This window comes from Dromaius novaehollandiae, chromosome 19 (assembly GCF_036370855.1).
Source record: "Dromaius novaehollandiae isolate bDroNov1 chromosome 19, bDroNov1.hap1, whole genome shotgun sequence".
NCBI classification, from domain to species: domain Eukaryota; kingdom Metazoa; phylum Chordata; class Aves; order Casuariiformes; family Dromaiidae; genus Dromaius; species Dromaius novaehollandiae.
In genome coordinates, this window is record NC_088116.1 from 4,444,105 (window position 1) to 4,463,013 (window position 18,909).

The 18,909-nt window shown below is 40.4% G+C and overlaps 1 protein-coding gene across 5 annotated transcripts; it reads right to left on the reverse strand.

Moving 5' to 3' along the window:
• Window positions 1-731: 731 nt before the first annotated feature.
• RAD51C (RAD51 paralog C) lies at window positions 732-18,857 on the reverse strand. 5 transcript variants are annotated; one of them, XM_064523169.1, is made up of 10 exons: window positions 18,679-18,854; window positions 17,762-17,848; window positions 17,347-17,605; window positions 16,917-17,083; window positions 15,757-15,890; window positions 13,053-13,184; window positions 10,694-10,760; window positions 7,048-7,108; window positions 4,746-4,806; window positions 732-1,051 (listed from the first exon to the last, which is right to left on the reverse strand). In XM_064523169.1, exons 1-10 carry the CDS (start codon window positions 18,794-18,796, stop codon window positions 950-952), a joined length of 1,188 nt encoding a protein of 395 aa, XP_064379239.1. In that variant the 5' UTR covers window positions 18,797-18,854; the 3' UTR covers window positions 732-949. The 5 variants fall into 5 exon arrangements, 3 of the variants coding, with proteins under 3 accessions (XP_064379239.1, XP_025957218.1, XP_064379240.1); XR_010392261.1 differs by having other exon boundaries at window positions 972-1,051; window positions 7,048-7,143; window positions 18,679-18,856; XR_010392262.1 differs by lacking the exon at window positions 732-1,051 and adding an exon at window positions 10,003-10,122 and having other exon boundaries at window positions 18,679-18,856.
• Between the last annotated feature and the right edge of the window lie 52 nt (window positions 18,858-18,909).

Genomic DNA, 18,909 nt, shown 5'->3' on the forward strand with positions numbered 1-18,909 from the left:
CCTTCCTTCTTCTACAAGAGTCATCTTACAGATTTGTTTTCTGTTAATAAAAGAGGACACATCCTTGCTCTGTTTTCAGTGGGCATTCATTCTTTCATTTGGTTTACATTCTGGAGCTGCTAAAATCTTGCTGGTGTCTAAGAAATCTGGGTCTCCTGTTTATTAAATTAAGCCACAAACAAAGCAGATCTTGATTACAGAATATTCATTCTGAATCCTTTGTTAAAAGGGAACATGGAAGCTAAGGGCTATGCAGCAGTTCAGTTCAAGCTTGAGTGATGGTAAAACATTCTTAGTCACCAAGATAGGAACATGAAATTGCCATGCTGGATTAAATTTTTTGTCCTTCAAATCTAGTCTTCTGTCTCTACGGTTACCGCTACCAAATAAAGAAGATGTTGGAAACAGTGCTTTGGCTGCCCTTGATCAAGGACTTTGCAGCAGGTAAGGGCTAAAGCCCCAACCTGGCATAGCATTTAAGCATGTATTTATCTTAAAGCATTATATCAGAAGCTCCACTGCTTTCTGCCCTGGCTTGAGGCATGTGAGCAGACTGCTGCATGGAACCTTGTTAAAATTCAACTGCACACAGAAACAGATGAATGATCAAGACCTACATCATTAAATGTATCTTACTAGATCCTCATATTTCATTGTTTAAATTGCCATCACTTTTGTACCCAGAGTAAAAGTAGTTGGTGCAGTCTTCATCCCCCAAAAGCTGAAGCCTCTTGTTGTAGAAAACATTTTAGATTTTTATTAGAAAAGTAAAATTGTGTCATGCAGGAAGGAACTTCCTACCATGGAAACTTGTATATTGTAATTTTAACATTGATGTAAAGTTCAGAATTTTAGTTAAACAATCTCTTGTGCTACCCTTAGTTGCATGTTTACGATGCAAATGTTCTCATGCAACATATCTTTTTAACATTCCACTTTTGAATCACTGTTATTTTTCCTCTTCTCTCCGCAGCCGTTTGCGAGGGTTCATTTCGGTACCTTCTGGGTTTTGAGTGACAGCTGGAGGCTGCACATCTCGGAAACCATGAGGCTGTAATATAAAAGCAAAATCATGAGATAGGATATAGGATATATGCTAGGATATAAAACATGAGTAATTCTAGTACCACAAGATCAGAATAAGGTACGAGGCTATTGTTTATTTTAGATGAGTGGCCAAAGAATGTTTATAGACTTGGCTAATCACAGAATTGCAAGCTTTTCAACACACATGCAAACAAACTGTCCCTACTCACTTTATTTTCTAAAAGATATTTTCTCATCACCAAGCAGGCTATCATTTTCATGTTATCACTAATCACCCCTATGGCTATGGAGCACTGCTTCTCTGTAAATTAATTTATTTAAATAGGCAGCATAAGTTAAAAGCCAAATCCTTCAGCCTTACTCAAACCAAACTTCCACAGAAGAGAGGAGGGGACTGGTGGACTCACTGCCTCAGTCATTTTCAGAAACGCAACTGCCCATTTCTAAAACCTAGGATATTTTTGTTTCATTTATCTGTTTAATGAACTGATAATGAGCATATCTGAATCAGTCTATCCAGACCACAGACTGTCCTAGCACAGTGATTTATGGGACACAACGAGGTGAGAATTTTAACTGCCAAAACCTAAATGTAGAAGTGAAAACTAGATTCTGGTACATAGCGGAGAGCTCAAAGTGTTCTATGTTGCTTAGTGCCACTGGTATTTTCTGTTAGCTTAGCTCAGCATTTAGATTACTGATTTTAAGATTTAGAAATATGAAAGATCTGGAAAATCAGTTAAAGTGTCATCCGGGCAGACAAAAGCATTGGGATGTTACACTGTGTGCAGCCTCTGACTGTCCTCCCATCTCCAGACAATACTGTGTAGGGAGCATTGTTGACAGCTCATTGAAGGACTCTCACAGCAGTGCAGAGACTGAGAGGAAAACAGGTTATCAGAAAAGGAAATTGTTTTGGCGATCCCAAATGCTCAGGGTAGACACAATGAGGGGACGATAGCAATTCAGGAGAGCTGACATTTCAGGTCGGTGCAGTATGAAAAATCAGGTAGAATTACTATCAGATATGCGACTTTTCTAAAATGCCCATGCATCCCAGAGCAAGATCAATCCAAGACAAAATGAAACCAGTCAAAATGTTTTATATCTCCCATCTCTATATTTGTAATCTATCTCTAAATGCCTCACCTCATGCAGCCTGCTGTGCTTTAAAGAAATAAGCATCAAGGAATGCCACAAGGGCAGAACTTGTACAGTCCCTCTGCTATTTTAAGCAACTCAAGTGTTATTCTAAATAGCATAAAGGGAATCTTAAAGTTTAGTGTTTCACTGCTGCTTGCATCTAATCTCTGCCATTTCCCTGAGGCACAAAGGTGGATCTGTAGCCAAGAATCCACTTAATCCAGCATGCGAGACTCCTAACGAAAGCATTCCAATGGTTATAAAGGCTGGAACATGATGAAGTAGGCTGTTCAGTATGGATGTTTTGCGTTTAGTTAAAGGCATGTATCTTCTGGGCATAGCCTCTCTCTAGTGACTGAATATACAAGAATTTTGTACATATTTGTGAAGCTTGTTAATGGTTTTTAGATGGTGACAGCATGGCTAATGGAACTAGGGCTTAAAAAGGTTCTTCAGGCCTGCAAAGCTCAGCTACTCAATAATCATTTTGAGTTGTTCTTTAATATTTTCTGGTGACTACAGACTGCATCAAGATTGACAAGGCTAGGTGGCTTTATTATTTGAAAGGTATTCTCATGGTTAGTTTGGCAGACCCTCTAATGTTCAGAGAAACGCTGACAATTCTTATCTGGAATACAGGTTCTGGATCTCTGTCTTCCACTATCAAATAATCAGGTCACATTACCTGGGAAATTTAGGTAACCAGATGATCTATTTGCTCCCTTGTGCTTAAATCAATTTATACTTCTATACTCTGCATTTAAGAATGACTCCACACCAGCCTCTGAAAGAGACATTATTTCATCTCCTTGGTGTTCTACAGCTTCCTCACTTGCTCAGAGTGGTGACTGACCTGCCAGGACGCTGAAAAGGAAACAACTGAAAAAAAACTAGAACTTGGTCACTAAGTTACATACTTCTCCAGCTTACAGGCACTCAGAGTTTTTCAAAGGTACCAATGTATCTAATTCACATCAAAGTTAACAGCAGTTATAAGCCTAAACGTCTTTGAGGAACTGGGCTCCCTGAAGAATCTATAAAATTTTTTTTTTGAATGCTGGATATACATAGATGTGCTAGATCATATTTGGAAGCACTGAACACATATTTACAGCTTCCAGTTTAACTACTGAGATGGTAATGAGGAATGATAACGGAAGACAGTTACGATCAGACCTGAATTTCATGAAACAAATAGGGATAATACATTTTTTCCTTTCAGAAACCATCTACTGAAGCAGCTGAACAAGATTAAGGGAAAAACACTAGAATAACTTAAATTTTAACTTATCCTTGATTAGAATACATTCTCAACTGTACTTCAAGATAATGTGCATGCACACAGAGGAAGAGAGCATTGCTGTTTTGTAATAAGTATAAAACTGAAAGGAAAAGGCAATTAAACTGCCTACGATAAAATCAATCTGGTGGCTGGAGAGGGAGGCCTGCACAGCTATATCCTATGACCCAAATGACCTTGGGATATAGTCCCACTTGCCTTTCTAAGTCTTTACAGAACTAAGAATATATGTGTGTATGCGTGCATGTGTGTGTACATATATGAGTATATATATTTTTGCAGTATTTATTCTATCCAGGTAAATACATTCAGGAATGAAAAAAAATCTGATTTCTGTTCAGTAGTTTGAAAACCTCATTTTACAGGCAGCATTAAAATCTGGAGGAAATGCTATGGCAACGTGTTTCCATGAGGACACAGCAAACAGTTATTGCATGTACCTATGTATGTGACATTTGAAGATATAAGAGTGTTTTTTTTTTTTATAACCTAAATATAGCTTAGACACTATGTATTATTATCAATATGTCTCTAAACACTTCATAAAGGAATATAACCACAGGATTTACCCAGGGATGAATAAGGACTCCAGCCCTAAGTTGGAAGCACATCATATGGTAGTGACAGGAAAGAAAAATCTGTATATATTGGCTGGTCATTAGGCAGTACATTGGGCAGCCAATGTACTTAAAGCAGAGATGGAGAAATACGTGAGTCTCAAGCACTGTTGAGACGTCTGCAATACCATGTATGATTTTGGTCACCCTTGTTCCTGAAAGATAACCCCAGAATGAAACGGACGCAGAGAAGAGCCATTGTGGAAACAAATAACCTATCTTACAAGGGAGAAGACAGCTTGGTTTGCTCAGTCTCCCAAACTGAAGACCCAGTGAGTGCATGATTGTCCTCTGTAATTACACTTAGGCCAAGAGTTAACATCAAGGGCACATAAATGAACAGTACAACAGCACAAGAACAGATGGGAACAGGCTGCCTGTAATTGACCTGGAAATCAAAATGTTTTAACTGTAAGAGGACTGACACAATGGACCATTTTTTCAAAGAGAAGCACAGGGGGAAAAATATTCATAAACCTGGAGACACCCCAATATTATTGGCTACTTTCAGTGTTGCTTTTCAGTTGCCTTCTAAGAAAGCAAACTGCATTCTCAGATTTGTCTACAAATCTCTGAAAAGTTCTTCCCAGCTAACACTTTGCTGCCATCTCTATTTCCACCTCGAAAGAGATACTAACTGTAATGTGATATGGTATGGTTGACTCCTTCTGACTTGGTGATTTGTACAGTGTTGCCAGCCTGGTTAGACAAAAACAAAGAATTAGGATTAGTGAATACAGATAATAAAAAAAATTTCAAATAAACAATATAAGGTTAACCAGACCCAAGTTGTCCCACAGTCATGGGGTAGGTGACCAGTGGAATTCTTACATGTGTATAGTTGTACAGGTCATTCAACATGTGGATGTCAAAATCCCATCCCTGTCTGACCAGTCAGCTCAAATACAATACAGACCTACTAATAGAGAGCGAGTGATTGATTAGCCTTGTTTTATCACTGTATTTTATCACGTTTTCAGAACAATATCCATTCTGAATTAATTCCAAATGCCACTTTAAAATCCAAACAAAAAAGCGTTTGAGCACAATTCTTCTCTATTCCATTAAACCACCATTTGCGGCTTGACCCCTCAAAGTTGGAAGATACGCCTCACGAACTCGGAAACTTCTAGGGAGTTTCTTCTAGAGATTTCACAAAATACAGTGGATGGAGAATGTAAGTAAGATGTTCAAAGCCTGACCTTGCCACTGACATACAGCATCACCCTGAGTAAATCACTTCTCTTGCGTAGCTCCTCTTTTCTTGATTTTGTGCATTTAGGCTCTAAGCAATGCATCTTGATTTGTGCTTATACAACACCTAGCCCAATGGGTGTTTGTCCAATACAGATAAAAGACAGCAAAACAGCTGAATGTCAAGGGATTTTTTTAACCAGTCCTAGCACTGCTGGTCTGCTCCATGCCTACCTCCCCCAAAACTTGCACTTATGCAAAGCCTATATATAAAGTGTTCTGCTCTCTGCACCAAGACACCCTGCCAAGGATCCTGTTAATTATTTTTGGTTTTTTTTTTCCTCCCTGAGGTGCCATTCTATTAGAGAGCACGTAATTACAGCCTGAGGAACACTGCCACTTCATATTAGCTACACAGGGAATTCCTCAGAACATTTAAGAGGTGGGTTATACTTTACAAAATAGCCTAAATGTGAAGCTGCAGAAGCCATGCTTTTACAAGTGCTCAGCTGGAGCTCTGCTGCACGCCTCTGACTCAACAGGATCTCTCCTCACAGCAATGAGACGAGACCCATTGTAATAAAGCTCTGACACATTCCAGTAGTAGAGAGAAACAAAGAGAGAGAGGGACAAGTATCATATTTAGCCAAAGCATAATAGAAAAGGAAAATGACCTCAAACTTAAATGATCATCTCTGCACCTCAGTAACAGCCTATAAAAACAAGAACACCAAATCATGCAGGATCATCAGGTATAGGTAGTTCACCTACAAATGCAACAGAATCTGTCCATTTCTGCTTTTTACAGATATTCAGAATTCCTGTGCTTCTGCAGGCCCCATTCCATATTACCTGTATATTTAGAACAGTAAATAAGAAATGCTTTTCTACCTTTCACCTTTCATTTTGGAACCTACACCTACAACATTCCTAGCCGTGATGTGGAAAGAAAAAGCTCTTTACTTTCTGTATACAAAATTACCTTGTGTTCACTCTGCAATTGTCCTGTTGATGCAACTTCTTTCTTATAAAGGCTGTTAATTAATCAGTGTCATTAATTTAACTCCAGACTAAACAGCCTGCTGTAATCACTCTGCATTGCTTTCAGACTTAGAATTTAAAAAACAAAGCCCCACAAGAAAGTATCACCACATTTTTCTTCCAAGTTTAAAAAGCAAAACTATGCACAACAACATTCCAGTAGCATTCTTGCTCATTGTTTGAAAGCCTTCCTGGACAGCAAAGGGCTTTGTATTGCCTAGGGCCTAAAAGTCAGACTTAAGCAAAGAAATTCTTCCTGCTTGCAAAATGTGAAGTGTGAGACTGATTTTTGGTGAAGCTTGGAGGTCTGTGACTGAGGACAACCGTATGTGCCCGCAGTTGGGTTATAAAAAAAACCACAACTTTTGTTTTGTTTTGTTTTTTACCTAATCACCAGTCCCCAAATTCTTGTGTCTGAGCAACTATCAGGATTTTTATGAGACATGGCATCCTGTCAGAAACAAAGGATAGCATTACAGCAAGCTGACCGCTGCGAAAAGAAGGAGCACAACAGTTCAGCCCACACTATCTCAGGGCTGAACTAGATATTTCCTCTGGAGCCTCAATAGCCTAGGATGTGGGAGACCACGGCCTGAAGTCAAATCCAAATTCCTCCTTGGCCACTAGGTTCAGCCTGTAAAAGATCCTCCAGTGTCAGACTTGGCAGTATTACTATGTACCTTACTGGCCTACATTTACACTTACCTTTGATTGTTGTCCCAGTGAAAGATTAAACGGACGGTAGCAGCATGTCCCCAGCTTTCTCCTGGGTGACATAAAATGACAGACATTTTTTATCTCCTATAAAAGCAGCAGATTCAATAAATTGAAGTGAAATTAGATCAGTCTTCCAAAAAAACCCCATGATTAAAATATATATACCTTTCTTGCAGTAATGAATCACATCTCTTTTATACATGCAAGGATTTCACAACTACTTTATCAAATATACTGAGACAAGGAATAACCTCTGTATTCACCCACAATGTGTTTTATAAAAAACTTGACGCAATACTTCTGTATTTGTAGAAAGATTTTATATACACCTAATAAAGGGCAGGTACTAAACAAATCTTGAAAACAGAGGCAACATGAAGAGAAAAATTTTCTAATTATTACTGAAAAAGTCTAGTGAGTATGTCTAAATCCTAGTTCAAAATTGTGATATTCTGTCTCTCCGACATAATTATGAGCAAACATCACTCCCTTTGGGATACAAGCTTTGGGAGAAAGTCAGTGATTATTAAAGTACTAAGGGCCCCTGAAGCAGTCTTCCTTTTCTGACAGCAAAATGAAAACACAACTGAGAGAGGGGTGAAAAAAAAAGAAAAAAGAGAGAAGAAAGTTTGGGCTGTTATCCTGTTTCAGGGGAAACAGTCCTACTGTTTCAGATCACATCTGACCACAAGATCATTCAATTTATAGACAGCTCTATTGTGCATTTTCCTCTGTTTATCCCAAGAGACATTTGGTAGTCAGAAGATGGATTGAATTTTGAAACAGTCATTTGGTTAAGTACTGCAAGGCTCTCCTATTCATCTGTACACAACCTGTTAACTTCTGAATCAGTTACTTGTTGGTCTCCAGCACACCACCACAGCCCGACGTGCTCTGGCCCTCATTATAGCACGGAGAAGAAAAATGTAATGAAGACCTAGACCCTCTAGGCATCTTGCCAGACCCTGGTCCATTATATCTTAGCTGAGATTTAATGTTTTGGCCACTGGATATAGTTCTGAGTCAGAGATCAAAACGCATAATTTACGAATGGACCCAAGTTCCACACCGGACTCCTTCCAACTACACTGGATACAAGGGAAAAAATGCTACTGCAAAATGAGATATTTCTGAGTTAAACTGGCTGCAGATTAATATTTGACCTCCTTTCCAAATATATCAAGCAGAAATGTCTAGGAACACCCAGCTTAGCTATCACTAGTGGGAAAGAAAGCTGCCCCCTTCATAAAGCTCTTGACTTAATACCTTGCAGCATCTGTGCTCTTTTTCATAATTAAGGAATTCCCTTCTGCTAGAAAGCTGAATAAGAGTTTAGGGATTAATGCTCTTGTGAAATCTTAGAAAAGGCTGTTTCTAGGCCCTACTAATAAGTAGGGAAAAGACACCTATGTAGGAGAGGCAACTGATCAGATTTTACTTGGGGTTTTGCTGCTCAGCTACTGCTCAATAGTCCCTTTGGCTACAACCAACCGTAGAGGAGTAGGAGCTTCTTCTGCTTTATGATGAGACTAGCATCCCTTCAGAGTGGGTCATAAACCCACCCAGTAACACACCAGCACAATACTCACACTGAGTCTCTGCAATAAATTCACATCAAACTGCAAACAGCTTTGTACCACTTTGAAATTCTCAACTTGAGATATTGCTGTTTAAAATTAAATTTGGATGAGCAGAGTATCTCTTTCCTTGAATATTTTACCAGCTGGTACAAACTTTCTTTTTTGCAAGCAGATATGCTATTCAGTTCAATGAAACTGTGGCTACATGCACATTCTGATGAGAGTCACAACCAGTTTATGGTCTCCTCAAGAGGAGGTTATGTCAAATTAAATGCTCTTAAGAATAAAATTGTGTGCAAGACAATATGTGATAATTTAGGTTTATAACCTGCACTGACTCCTTTAGCATTCTTTACTGTCCCTACAACTCAGTAAACACAACAGCTCTCAAACACTGATGGCTATTAAAAAAGTCAAGACAGAATCTATTAGCTTTAATTCAGCTTGTAGCCAGAAAGGCTGCCAAAAATAACCAATACATCAGAGAGCAAGATGTGAAAATGACAAAAACGGTCGGATACTGAAAGCTGGGTCTTTATCTGCATGCACAGCTCAAAATTTCACATTCTCCAAGGAGACGATCTGTATTTGTTCATTTTATCTTACATCTGTGCCAAACGGTTCAATGCCTGTACAGACACTGAGAACATCTTTGCCTTTGTACTGTCCCCTTCTTCTCCCTCCCCTCCAGACCAAGGGAATCATTACTTAGTCCACAGAATCTGAAGCTATGGGCAGAGAATTTTTGCCCTTTAACTGCGTCATGAAATAATATAAAGTTACAACCTGAAACAAGAAAAGGCTCAGCATTTAAATCTTAATTTGGCCAAATCTCTCTTTCAGATGAACTATGCTAGTTTCCCCCGTGAACAGAGCAAAACAGTCTATATGGGGCACTCTGCTCATTACAGAGCAAGCTGGAGCAGCCGGTAAGAAACACTTAAACTCACTACGGGCAGGCTGTAATTCAGCAGCCCACATAGATTTTCCCCTACATTATAACTGTAGACAGCAAAGGATACATAGTTCCAGATAAGCACCAAATATGAAATACCTTTGCAAATAACCAGTGGAAACAGCTTAAACTGTTTATTTTGCCATTACATTTGAACATGTTTTGGAGGGGCAATTAACAGTTCTCAGGGAATTTAGGAAATTGCAGCATGGTTTGAGTTTCACAACCATTAAGCTGTGGACACATGTCCTCTTCTGTTATTGATTCAGCCTGCTCATCACCACCTTCCTGCTAGAGGCCTACTGCCTCCAGTCTATTCCTGAATTATTTGTCCGATCACCAGCCAGTTTCAGTCTAAATTACCTGATTAGCAGAGGCTTACTTATTATTTAAATTACTTAAGCTTACCTGGCTCACTTTTGACAGAAATGTTTTGGGAGACAATCACATAAACAGCTCAGCCAGCATGTAGATTAGGGCAGTGACCTCCAGCAGGGATAGTGGCCTCCTTAGCTGGCACAGCTGCAGCTGGAATAGAGGTATCTCTACAGCCTAAGATCCTCAGGGGAAGACTGCAACATGTTAGCTGCAGGTCTAAGAAACTAGTTATTCAACAGCGTGTTCTTAGTGTTTCCCCATAAAGAGTGATTCAATCAGCTTCGGTAATAGTGATAGATCTAATTTAAAGTTGAGTATTAAATATTCAAGTTTAAAAAAGGGAAAAAAGAAATTCCAGCAAAATTCTCAGCCTCCAAGTTTCTGCAATCTTAAGATATAATGACTTTTAAAAATATTTGTAATATCTTTTCAAAAATCTAACTAGGATTCTAACCTACAAGAAACATTTGAATTTAGAATAAAATTTGATAGTTGCTAATAATAATTACGATGCTGACATGAACAGGTACTACTGTAGAGTTCCCCAGTGCTAATAGTTCAAGGCTAATAGTTTAGATTTATGCTAATAGTTCCACCGTGGATCCTGCTATACCACAGAAATTTTAGCAGACAACTTATTTTTTTTTGTTCATGATGCCAAAAGAAAGGAGATCATATATTCAAATATTTTCAGTTTTCAATTCACACACTAAACACCTACCTAAAGCAGGTACCAGTGTGGACTGGCTTTGTCCAATTCTTGTTGTCATTTGATTTGTTAGAACTACCTAAAAGAGGAAACAGAAACAAACAAAAAAAACCTCCAGGAAGCAATCATAATAGGGGAGGGGAAAGAGACAGATTTTTCTAAAAGGTTTTATTGATAAAGTGCTTCCTCACACCAAACTCTTGCCAACGGAATGAAAGCTTTGTGTTAACACGAAGAAACTATAAAGGTGCCTCATCTTTTCTCAATAGCCAAAACAAAATAGGAGAACTCTGCAAAATGTATTTTCAATTTCAGTGGGAAGTGGATTTCTTTCATTCAAGACTTACAAAATGAAATCTCTCCCTACGCAAGAGATAGAAACCCAACACAACTCTCATATTCCACTGTGTATGTACTAAAGAGTTTTTGGATCTGTATTTAGATGCACAGGACTTGTATTAGCTCTCTATATATGGATAGGTTTCACCCACTGTGGCATAAACAAACTTGGTGGTGCTGCACAAAGCATACATAAGCCTAATGATTAACAAAATTTCTGCACCTTGCAGTCTAAAAATGTGCAAGTGGGTACAATACAAAGCAGAATGAGAATGAACAGACAGAGCGGGGGAGTGTTTTCGCAGCACGAATCATTCGTAGGAGGTTCACAGACAGTCTAGGTTAGATCCTTGGTAGAAGTGGGGGTGGGTGAGACAAAAAAGAGCCAGGAATATTAATTGCAAGGTTCATTAAAAATGAAAAATAAAAAATTGTACCTATCTTAAACCCTAGGGTTTTTCAGTGTTTGACATGCCTGTATGATTCTTGCTTGAACAGTTAAAAAAGTGCACTAGAGCAGCCAATGCCACTGAACATATGGGGCACATACCAAAACATTTACATAGCTGAAAGCCCCAAAAGATACACTGTGTATTTTGGAGAATTAACTCATCACAGATCAATGATAACAGCCCCGCAACAGCCCCACATCTCATTGCTAGAGGAGAGCTTGACTGGGCATCCCAGCACAAACCAACGAGTTCAGCTTTAGAAACTAAAGAAACTCACTTCCTCCCATATTAGACCATTCAGACAGCCCAGCTCTGCTGCCAGTCAAGCAATTCCTGGCATGCAAGCTTAATTTAGACTGCTTGCAAGCTACATGCAACTAACTCAAAAACTAACAAGAGGGCCACTCTGAGCTAGACCATTTCTGAAGCTCTGTGACCGATCACTTCTTTAGCAAGTGTTGATTTAACAAACATTTGTACTAAAGTGCTCACTTGTTCGACACTCAACTGAAGAAAAAAGACTATACAATGACAACTGCTGCCTTTCAAGGTCACTGGGCACCTAACGTATGAGTGAGAGCAGTCAATAAACTGGACGTTGTGCAAATCAAGAAGTCATATAATAATTGTCTCCTTTGGTGCCCACACCAGAAGGAAGAACCTTCATAATTCATACCGGGGGGAGAGAGGGGATTTGCTTTCAGCGGCAAGTACAGTTGCCTAACCCTGGCGGAATACAGAGTTGTGCTCCTTCCCTTCCTGCAACTATCAGAGGAAACACAAGGGGAGGCTTACTTTTAGCAGTATGAACAAAAGCCAATCGCGTGAGAGAGTTGTGGGTGACAAGAAAGCAAGTCAGCTGGAAACAGTTACAGAGACAAGCACCATTTTGAGACCCTGTAGGCTCTAATTCCTGAACAACGCTTTCCTGTGCTGTAACGGACTTGCCAAGCAACTTCTGTAACAGACGTAGCTTCTGAGTGCCATCTGCTGGCTACACGGCTGCACGTTTGCAGGCTTCCACATTGGCGTGAATGAGGTAGAAACAATCCCCAGGCAGGAAGCTGTGGGTTTCCATGGATGCCAGAAGAGCAAGCCAAACTCTAGCAGATAAAGTGGTTTTCCTCCCCAGGAGCAGTTCTTCCACTAACACAGTAGCTTATTTTTAAATGAAGAATATAAATTTATGCTGGTACTGCTAAATATTCTGATGTATTTTAATGTGTGTGCTTTGTAGGTATGAGAAGTCACCAAAGGAACATTCTTTTTCCAATCAAATCACAAAAGGAATCTCCTGTGAAACAGCATGACAAATTGATATGTTACCATTTAGCTAAGATTTACAGGATGCTTGTGTGAATTTACTTATTTGGCAAGTCCAGGAACTTTCTCTCTATGCTGTTTTGCCTGTGCAATCCCTCGATATTTACTGACAAAACTGGTAAATATGAATGTAAAGAACATTCCTGCAGTTTTATTTTGCTGTCTACAAACAATCACACATTCCATTTGCTTAATCCTTCATAAGGCATTGATTCCAAAGTAGCATCATTCGCAATTTAAACTTGCCCCAGACTTACCGCTGCTTTATGGTCATTTGCTATGATGATCAGCTGTTGTGCAAGACCATTTAAAAGCCTCGTGCGAAGTGAGAGGTCCTCAAAGTCATGGCGAAAGGGAAATGCAATTCCATCAATTACCACCAGTCGGACCTAAATACAGAAGAAAAGAAAAAACTACCATCAGTATTCTAAAAACTGCTAACAAAAAGTAGTAAGATCTTCCAAATGCATCGGAATCTGTTTCATACAAGGTGATGTCAATCTTTTATTTTATACTCAGATGTTCTTGACAGTATAGCATCTATTGTCTGTCTCTGCATATTAGAGACAATCTGCACGGCATAAAAGAGTGCAGGGTGAAGAGCCTCAAGCTCCAAACTACAATAGTATATACTAGTATAAATCAGTGTATTTCTTAAGTGCAATACTGCATTATACATAGATACTATCTCACACCACAGCTGCATTAGCTTAGACAAAATGCTGCACTAAGCCCTTCCGTTAGTTAACTCAGCACAGAGCTGCCCTTCCGAATGTTTCTGGTTTCAGAGCTCTCTCACTTACAGCTAGCTGACTTATCTCTGCAGCACCTGACACAGAATACCAAAGGATAAAGCTGGTCAAAAAAGCCTTGTTGAATAGAATCTGAGGAGAAAAATCACTAAACATCAGAACTGCACTTTAATCAACTCTCCATGAGCACTGTTTTATTTCATTCTCTCCCTCAAAAAATAAAACCAAAACCAGAAGACACACTGTCTGCAGTCACTGTTAAAATAACTCATCAGATACTGAGGGCCGTATCAGTGGTCTATCTTAGAAAAATGGATTTTAACAGATGCCTGACATATTCCAGACACCTCGCAATGGAGCCGAATGTGTCTTTTTTGGAGGTGTTTGCTTTGCTGCTTTTACAGCAGTCATTAGCTGAAACTAGAGTACAATATTGCTGCAGGCTCATCACCCTCAAGCCACTATATAAACATGCATTTGAGATTTTGATTTATTCTAACTTAATTTGCTGCGGCCGTTCTGATGACCCAAATTCGCCTGAAATATAGAAGGCAATAGTCTTATATTGTATGTGTGTTCATTTGTCACTAAAGTCCTGGGTATCTGCAAGTTTTTGCATTAATGCACAGGATAACAAATTGGAAACAACACGAGGAAACTCTGCTTTTTCTGTATTATTGATTTAACTCATCACTGGAAAATAGCTTTGGGGCTGGAACATATAAGCCTGCAGCAAACACCACTCTGAAATGGCCCTGGGGCTTCAAATGGAAAAAAAAAAAAGTATTTTAAAAAAAGATCAGTTAGAATTAAAATAAGATATTCTTCTGCTCTCTCTCATTTCTTTCCTTCATGCAAATTCTTTTCAATGAGCCTTTACATTTTCCTTGTGCATAATTTTTTGACTACAAAAATAACCAGTTTAAGAGCATAAAAACAACTCATGCTAGAAAGGAACATATACATAGTTATACAACTTTCATATCAGATGAACATGTCCAGGTAGGATGTAATTTAGTTTATTTGCTCCATGCTGCACTTATAAAATAGCAGGTGAGTAGACTTGTATTCAAGACTGGACAATATCAGGAAAGCTTGATAAACTCTGATAAGGAGAAGGCATTTGTTATCTCTAATATACCGTAAGGAATTATGTTTATTATGACAAGGATATTTTCTTAGCATGGTCTTTTTCATCTTGTCAACCAAATTTCAAAATAATTCACATTACTAACTGTCAGAAATATCTGGGGGGAAAAAAAAGAGCCTGTACTTCTCATAAGAAAACCTAAAATCTGGGGCATTTCTATAGTCCCAGTCTCAGCTTTAGGTCTCGTCAGAGGGATTAGAACAATTTTCATGAGAAATGGACTACAATGAGGAGTCTGTCAAGTCAATTGTGGACTGCCCAAGGAATCATCAGAAGGTCTTATGCCTCTCCTGTAACCTTCAGTATTTCAGGCTCCAAGCCAAGCACAGATAATCAGCACAGATGGTAGTAGAGAACTGCAGCCCAATGTAACTGTGCTAATGAAGCCATGTACTTTCCACAAGAGCAAACACAACAGGGCACTGTTAGTACCTGGCAGAGGAAGGCAAATACTCTCAGACTACATTAAACAAAAGTAAGATTCCCATCTGCACTTTCAAGCTCATAACTGCATCCAAAAATGGAAACTATATCCAAAAGATAATCTAACTAAACAACATTGATTTCTGCTCTCTTACAATGAAGCACAAATCATCTTCCATGAATCCTGTTTAGAGAATGATCTGCCTTGCAGAATCTAGAAATCTGGAAAGGAGGTAGAGAAAATCTGCACTACAATAGCATCTCACTAAGACAACAGGCAACTTTTTGGCTGTAGTCCACCCAAGAGTTAAGCTGCAGACTCTGGTTGCTTGTAGCAACAGAAGATATATTGGAAAGAAAAGAGTCAATTTCTGGATGCCAGGAGCATGCAGGATGCTTCTGGTCCTCAATGATCTGCTAGGAGAAAGGACTGACACTAGGTCATTCTGATCCCCCTACATCATGGTCATCAGACGCACACACGATTCACAGTCTCTTCTGTGAAGTAGTTTTGTGATGATTCCTACGTCGGTGCTCACAGAAATGTGCATTCTTACTGCATCACATGAGTGTCACTCAAAATCTTTAGTGTGAAGATGAATGATATCTTCAGAGAAGTCTGCACAAAACCCTTACCTTTGAATGCTCTGAAAGGAAGTCTGGAAGGAGGTAGACCTCTGCTAGAAGCTCTGTGTAGTCACGGCAACGGAAGTAATATATGTGAGAAAGGATACTTTCAAGAGAAAAAGTCTCCAAAGCTTTTAGATGATCTGAGAATAAATAAAGAGATGAATAAACGAGTCAGAAGTTTATACTAATGTATTGCCTCTTCCATCATTCTGCCAAACTATTTCTTCCACACATAGCAACAACAACAGCGAGACACCCAGAAACTTTGCTAAAGGAACAGAAACAGTCAAGGTAAAGTGTGGAAAACATATTTTCCACCTGGCTTGGAAGTCAGGAAGGTGGTGACTAAACTATCTCAACACTTGCACAGGGATTCACTGGAGCTTCCAAAGGAGTGCTCCAAAAATGAAAAATTAACTTTTCAAAAAGGACTTTTTCAGTAAGTCACTTTCAATCCAGAACACCACCAGATAACAGTCAGTATCAGTCAAGCACTGTTTAACGTACAGGCAGTAGCTCACGTAATAAGGTGTCCTTTTAACTCTGTTCAAACCAACTTCTTTGTACAAAATGCTCTGAGAGCAACATAAGATTTGTGTACCTAACACACTGACAACTTACAGATTAAAATTATTAAATTAAATGCAACCTGTCTATATTGACCTTTGGAAAGAGCTGGATTGCAGCTACAGTTTTGCAATACGGGGCTTCCACACCAACACTGACTTAAACAATTCTGCCTTTCCTGTTCCCTTTCCTAGGCTGCTCTTCCCGTTCCTGTGTTGCAGCACATTATCCCTCAGTTTTGCTGACACAGATGCATTTGGGTTTTGCTGGAAATTTGATTACTAAAGTGATCTGTGTTAAAAACAAAACAAAAAAACCCACAAAACACATCCCTGAAAAACAACAAATAATCCCTTACAAAAGATTTATTCTTGAACTAGATCAGCTCAGTCTGTAGCATGGTCCCACCATCATATTGACACAGTTCAGGATGTGATGCACTAGGACATTCAGGTGGGAAATAAAAGGCTGGCAGCAAAAACTGCTTAAGCCAGCACTGCTGCTGAAACCCCCAAACTGTAAAACCACAGTCTATGAGACACTCACTTCACCCAAATCCTAGCCTAGTAGGCAGAAAGAAACATGACTTAGCCACATACCTTCTTCTTGGTGAGCTTCAGCAATAAGCTGGCAATGCTGCACGCAGGCAGCTGCAATATCCACGACTCTGTCTACCATAAAACTTCCTTCAGTGTCAATGAACACTGCTTCTCCAGCGAGACCCCCAAAGCACTCTGGGATCTGTACATCTACTGCCAGCTGCATGCTGCCAGGGGAAGCAGAAAGATAAAAAGATAAATACATGCATTACAAAGCTCTCTCCTCCCAACTTATTCCTAAAGAGCCATTTCTGCCGAGGAATATACAGAGTACGAAGGAGTATGACCATTATCAAGACTATATTTCTAATGGTGTATAAGAATCAGAGATTGCAGCCATGACAACAAGAATGAAGAACTGTCATCGCAGTTCAATTCGGACAAGAAAAGCGATCCTCAGTTGCACAAAAGTAATGTAAAAACAGGATACCATAGCTGTGTTTTCCCAACACCGGGTGCTCCACAGATCTCAGTGATTTTTGTTAGTTGCACACCACCCCCAAGAACATTGTCTAGTGCTGAACAAAAGGTGATGATGAAGCCCTGGGCTTGCTCTTGTTCCAACAGCTCCAGCGCTGTGCACTTCCTGGAGGTGCCGGGTGCCCCAGCAGTCCTTGTCGCATCACTGTGACATTCCTGCCTCACAACCTGTAATGCTTCTAGTGCCTCTTCTTTGGAGATGCCAATTTCTAGAAAGACAAATGCATGGAATGATATCTTACTTTTATAAACAGCAATAGATTAAATTATAAAAAGAGAATTCATCTTGCTTATCACAACCTTATAATTATGCAGCACAACACAAAAATAATAATCCATATAATGTAATGATGCACACGGCTTGCCAATGTTTCTGGAACTAACGATCAAATTTTCAAAAGAACCGAGAGCGGTGGTGCACTGCAACCAGAATTCAGGTGACAGCAAGCTATCTGCAAGGAAGAAGCCCAAACTGCAGCTCATGGATGCGGGTGGCATCTGGGAGGACACCTGAATGTACTACTACGAGTAGCACTTGAAGGCAGCGAGGGTCGGTAAAAGATGTCATGCCACAGACTAGTAAATGCCAGCGACATCCAGTGATCACACTGAACGCTCACTGCACACCAAGCACCTTAGGGCATTATTTTCACCCAGATTTGAAGCACAGCCCCAGTAACAGCAATGAGATACCTGCAAACACCTGCGTGTATCTTTACGCACAGGTATCTGCCATGATCTAGTTATTTCACTTTGATCTGCAAGGCCAAACTGTAACAATGTGTTATCTCAGATATTTAAAACTGCCGCTAAGCACGGTGCATTTCTTGAACCAGCTGTGGAAATCTTACTTTAGCTTCTTGAAAAACGCAGTTTCCTAATTTCAAAGCAGTTTGTTTAAAACAAATACAGCCGGGGAAAGAGGAGGAATGAGAGAGAGAGAGAGAACTGACTGGTTTTTCTTTTCCAGGGTCCCGTTTACACTTCTGACTAGCAGAAGGATCTCCCGTCTCTTTTTCTTTTGCTCCGGCACACATGAGGATTATTAAGCATTTACTTCGCCCATTTCCCCAGGCCCGCTGGAAGTCTGGGCGAGACTTCGCAGGGGAGCTGCCCGGAGCCGAGCCGCACTACCTAAAAACCGCTTTATCTGCCCAAACTGCGGGCCGGGCTGTCTTCCGGGGGGCAGGAAGGGCGCCGGGGCGCGGGCCCTCGCCGGGGGAGGCGGAGCAGAGCGGGCCGGGCTCGGGGCCGCCGCGGGAGCCGCCCCCGCCGCCGGTACCTTTGCTCAGCCCGCAGGGCCCGGTCTCCAGCACCTCCTGCGCCGTCTGGAAGCCGGCGGCCACCAGCCGCGCCCGCAGCGCGGGGGCCAGCGGCAGGCTGCCCACGTCGCGCTGCATGGCGGCGCCGTACGGCAGGCCCCGCCCCTCGCGGGCAGAGCCCGCCCCGTGGCCCCCTCTGCCGGCGGCTGCGCACCAGGCGCGTGCGTATGTGTGCAGCGAGCGCATGCGCG

What these genes read in the sequence shown, in the direction of transcription:
- RAD51C (XM_064523169.1), bottom strand. Translation starts at nt 18,796, where the DNA reads ATGCAGCGCGACGTGGGCAGCCTGCCGCTGGCCCCCGCGCTGCGGGCG. An exon ending in GTTGGGAAAACACAGCTATG is followed by an intron (nt 17,084 to 17,346) that starts GTATCCTGTTTT and finishes TTCCCCTGGCAG; the next exon opens with CATGCAGCTGGCAGTAGATG. An exon ending in CACTGGGACAACAATCAAAG is followed by an intron (nt 4,807 to 7,047) that starts GTAAGTGTAAAT and finishes TTGTCTAACCAG; the next exon opens with GCTGGCAACACTGTACAAAT.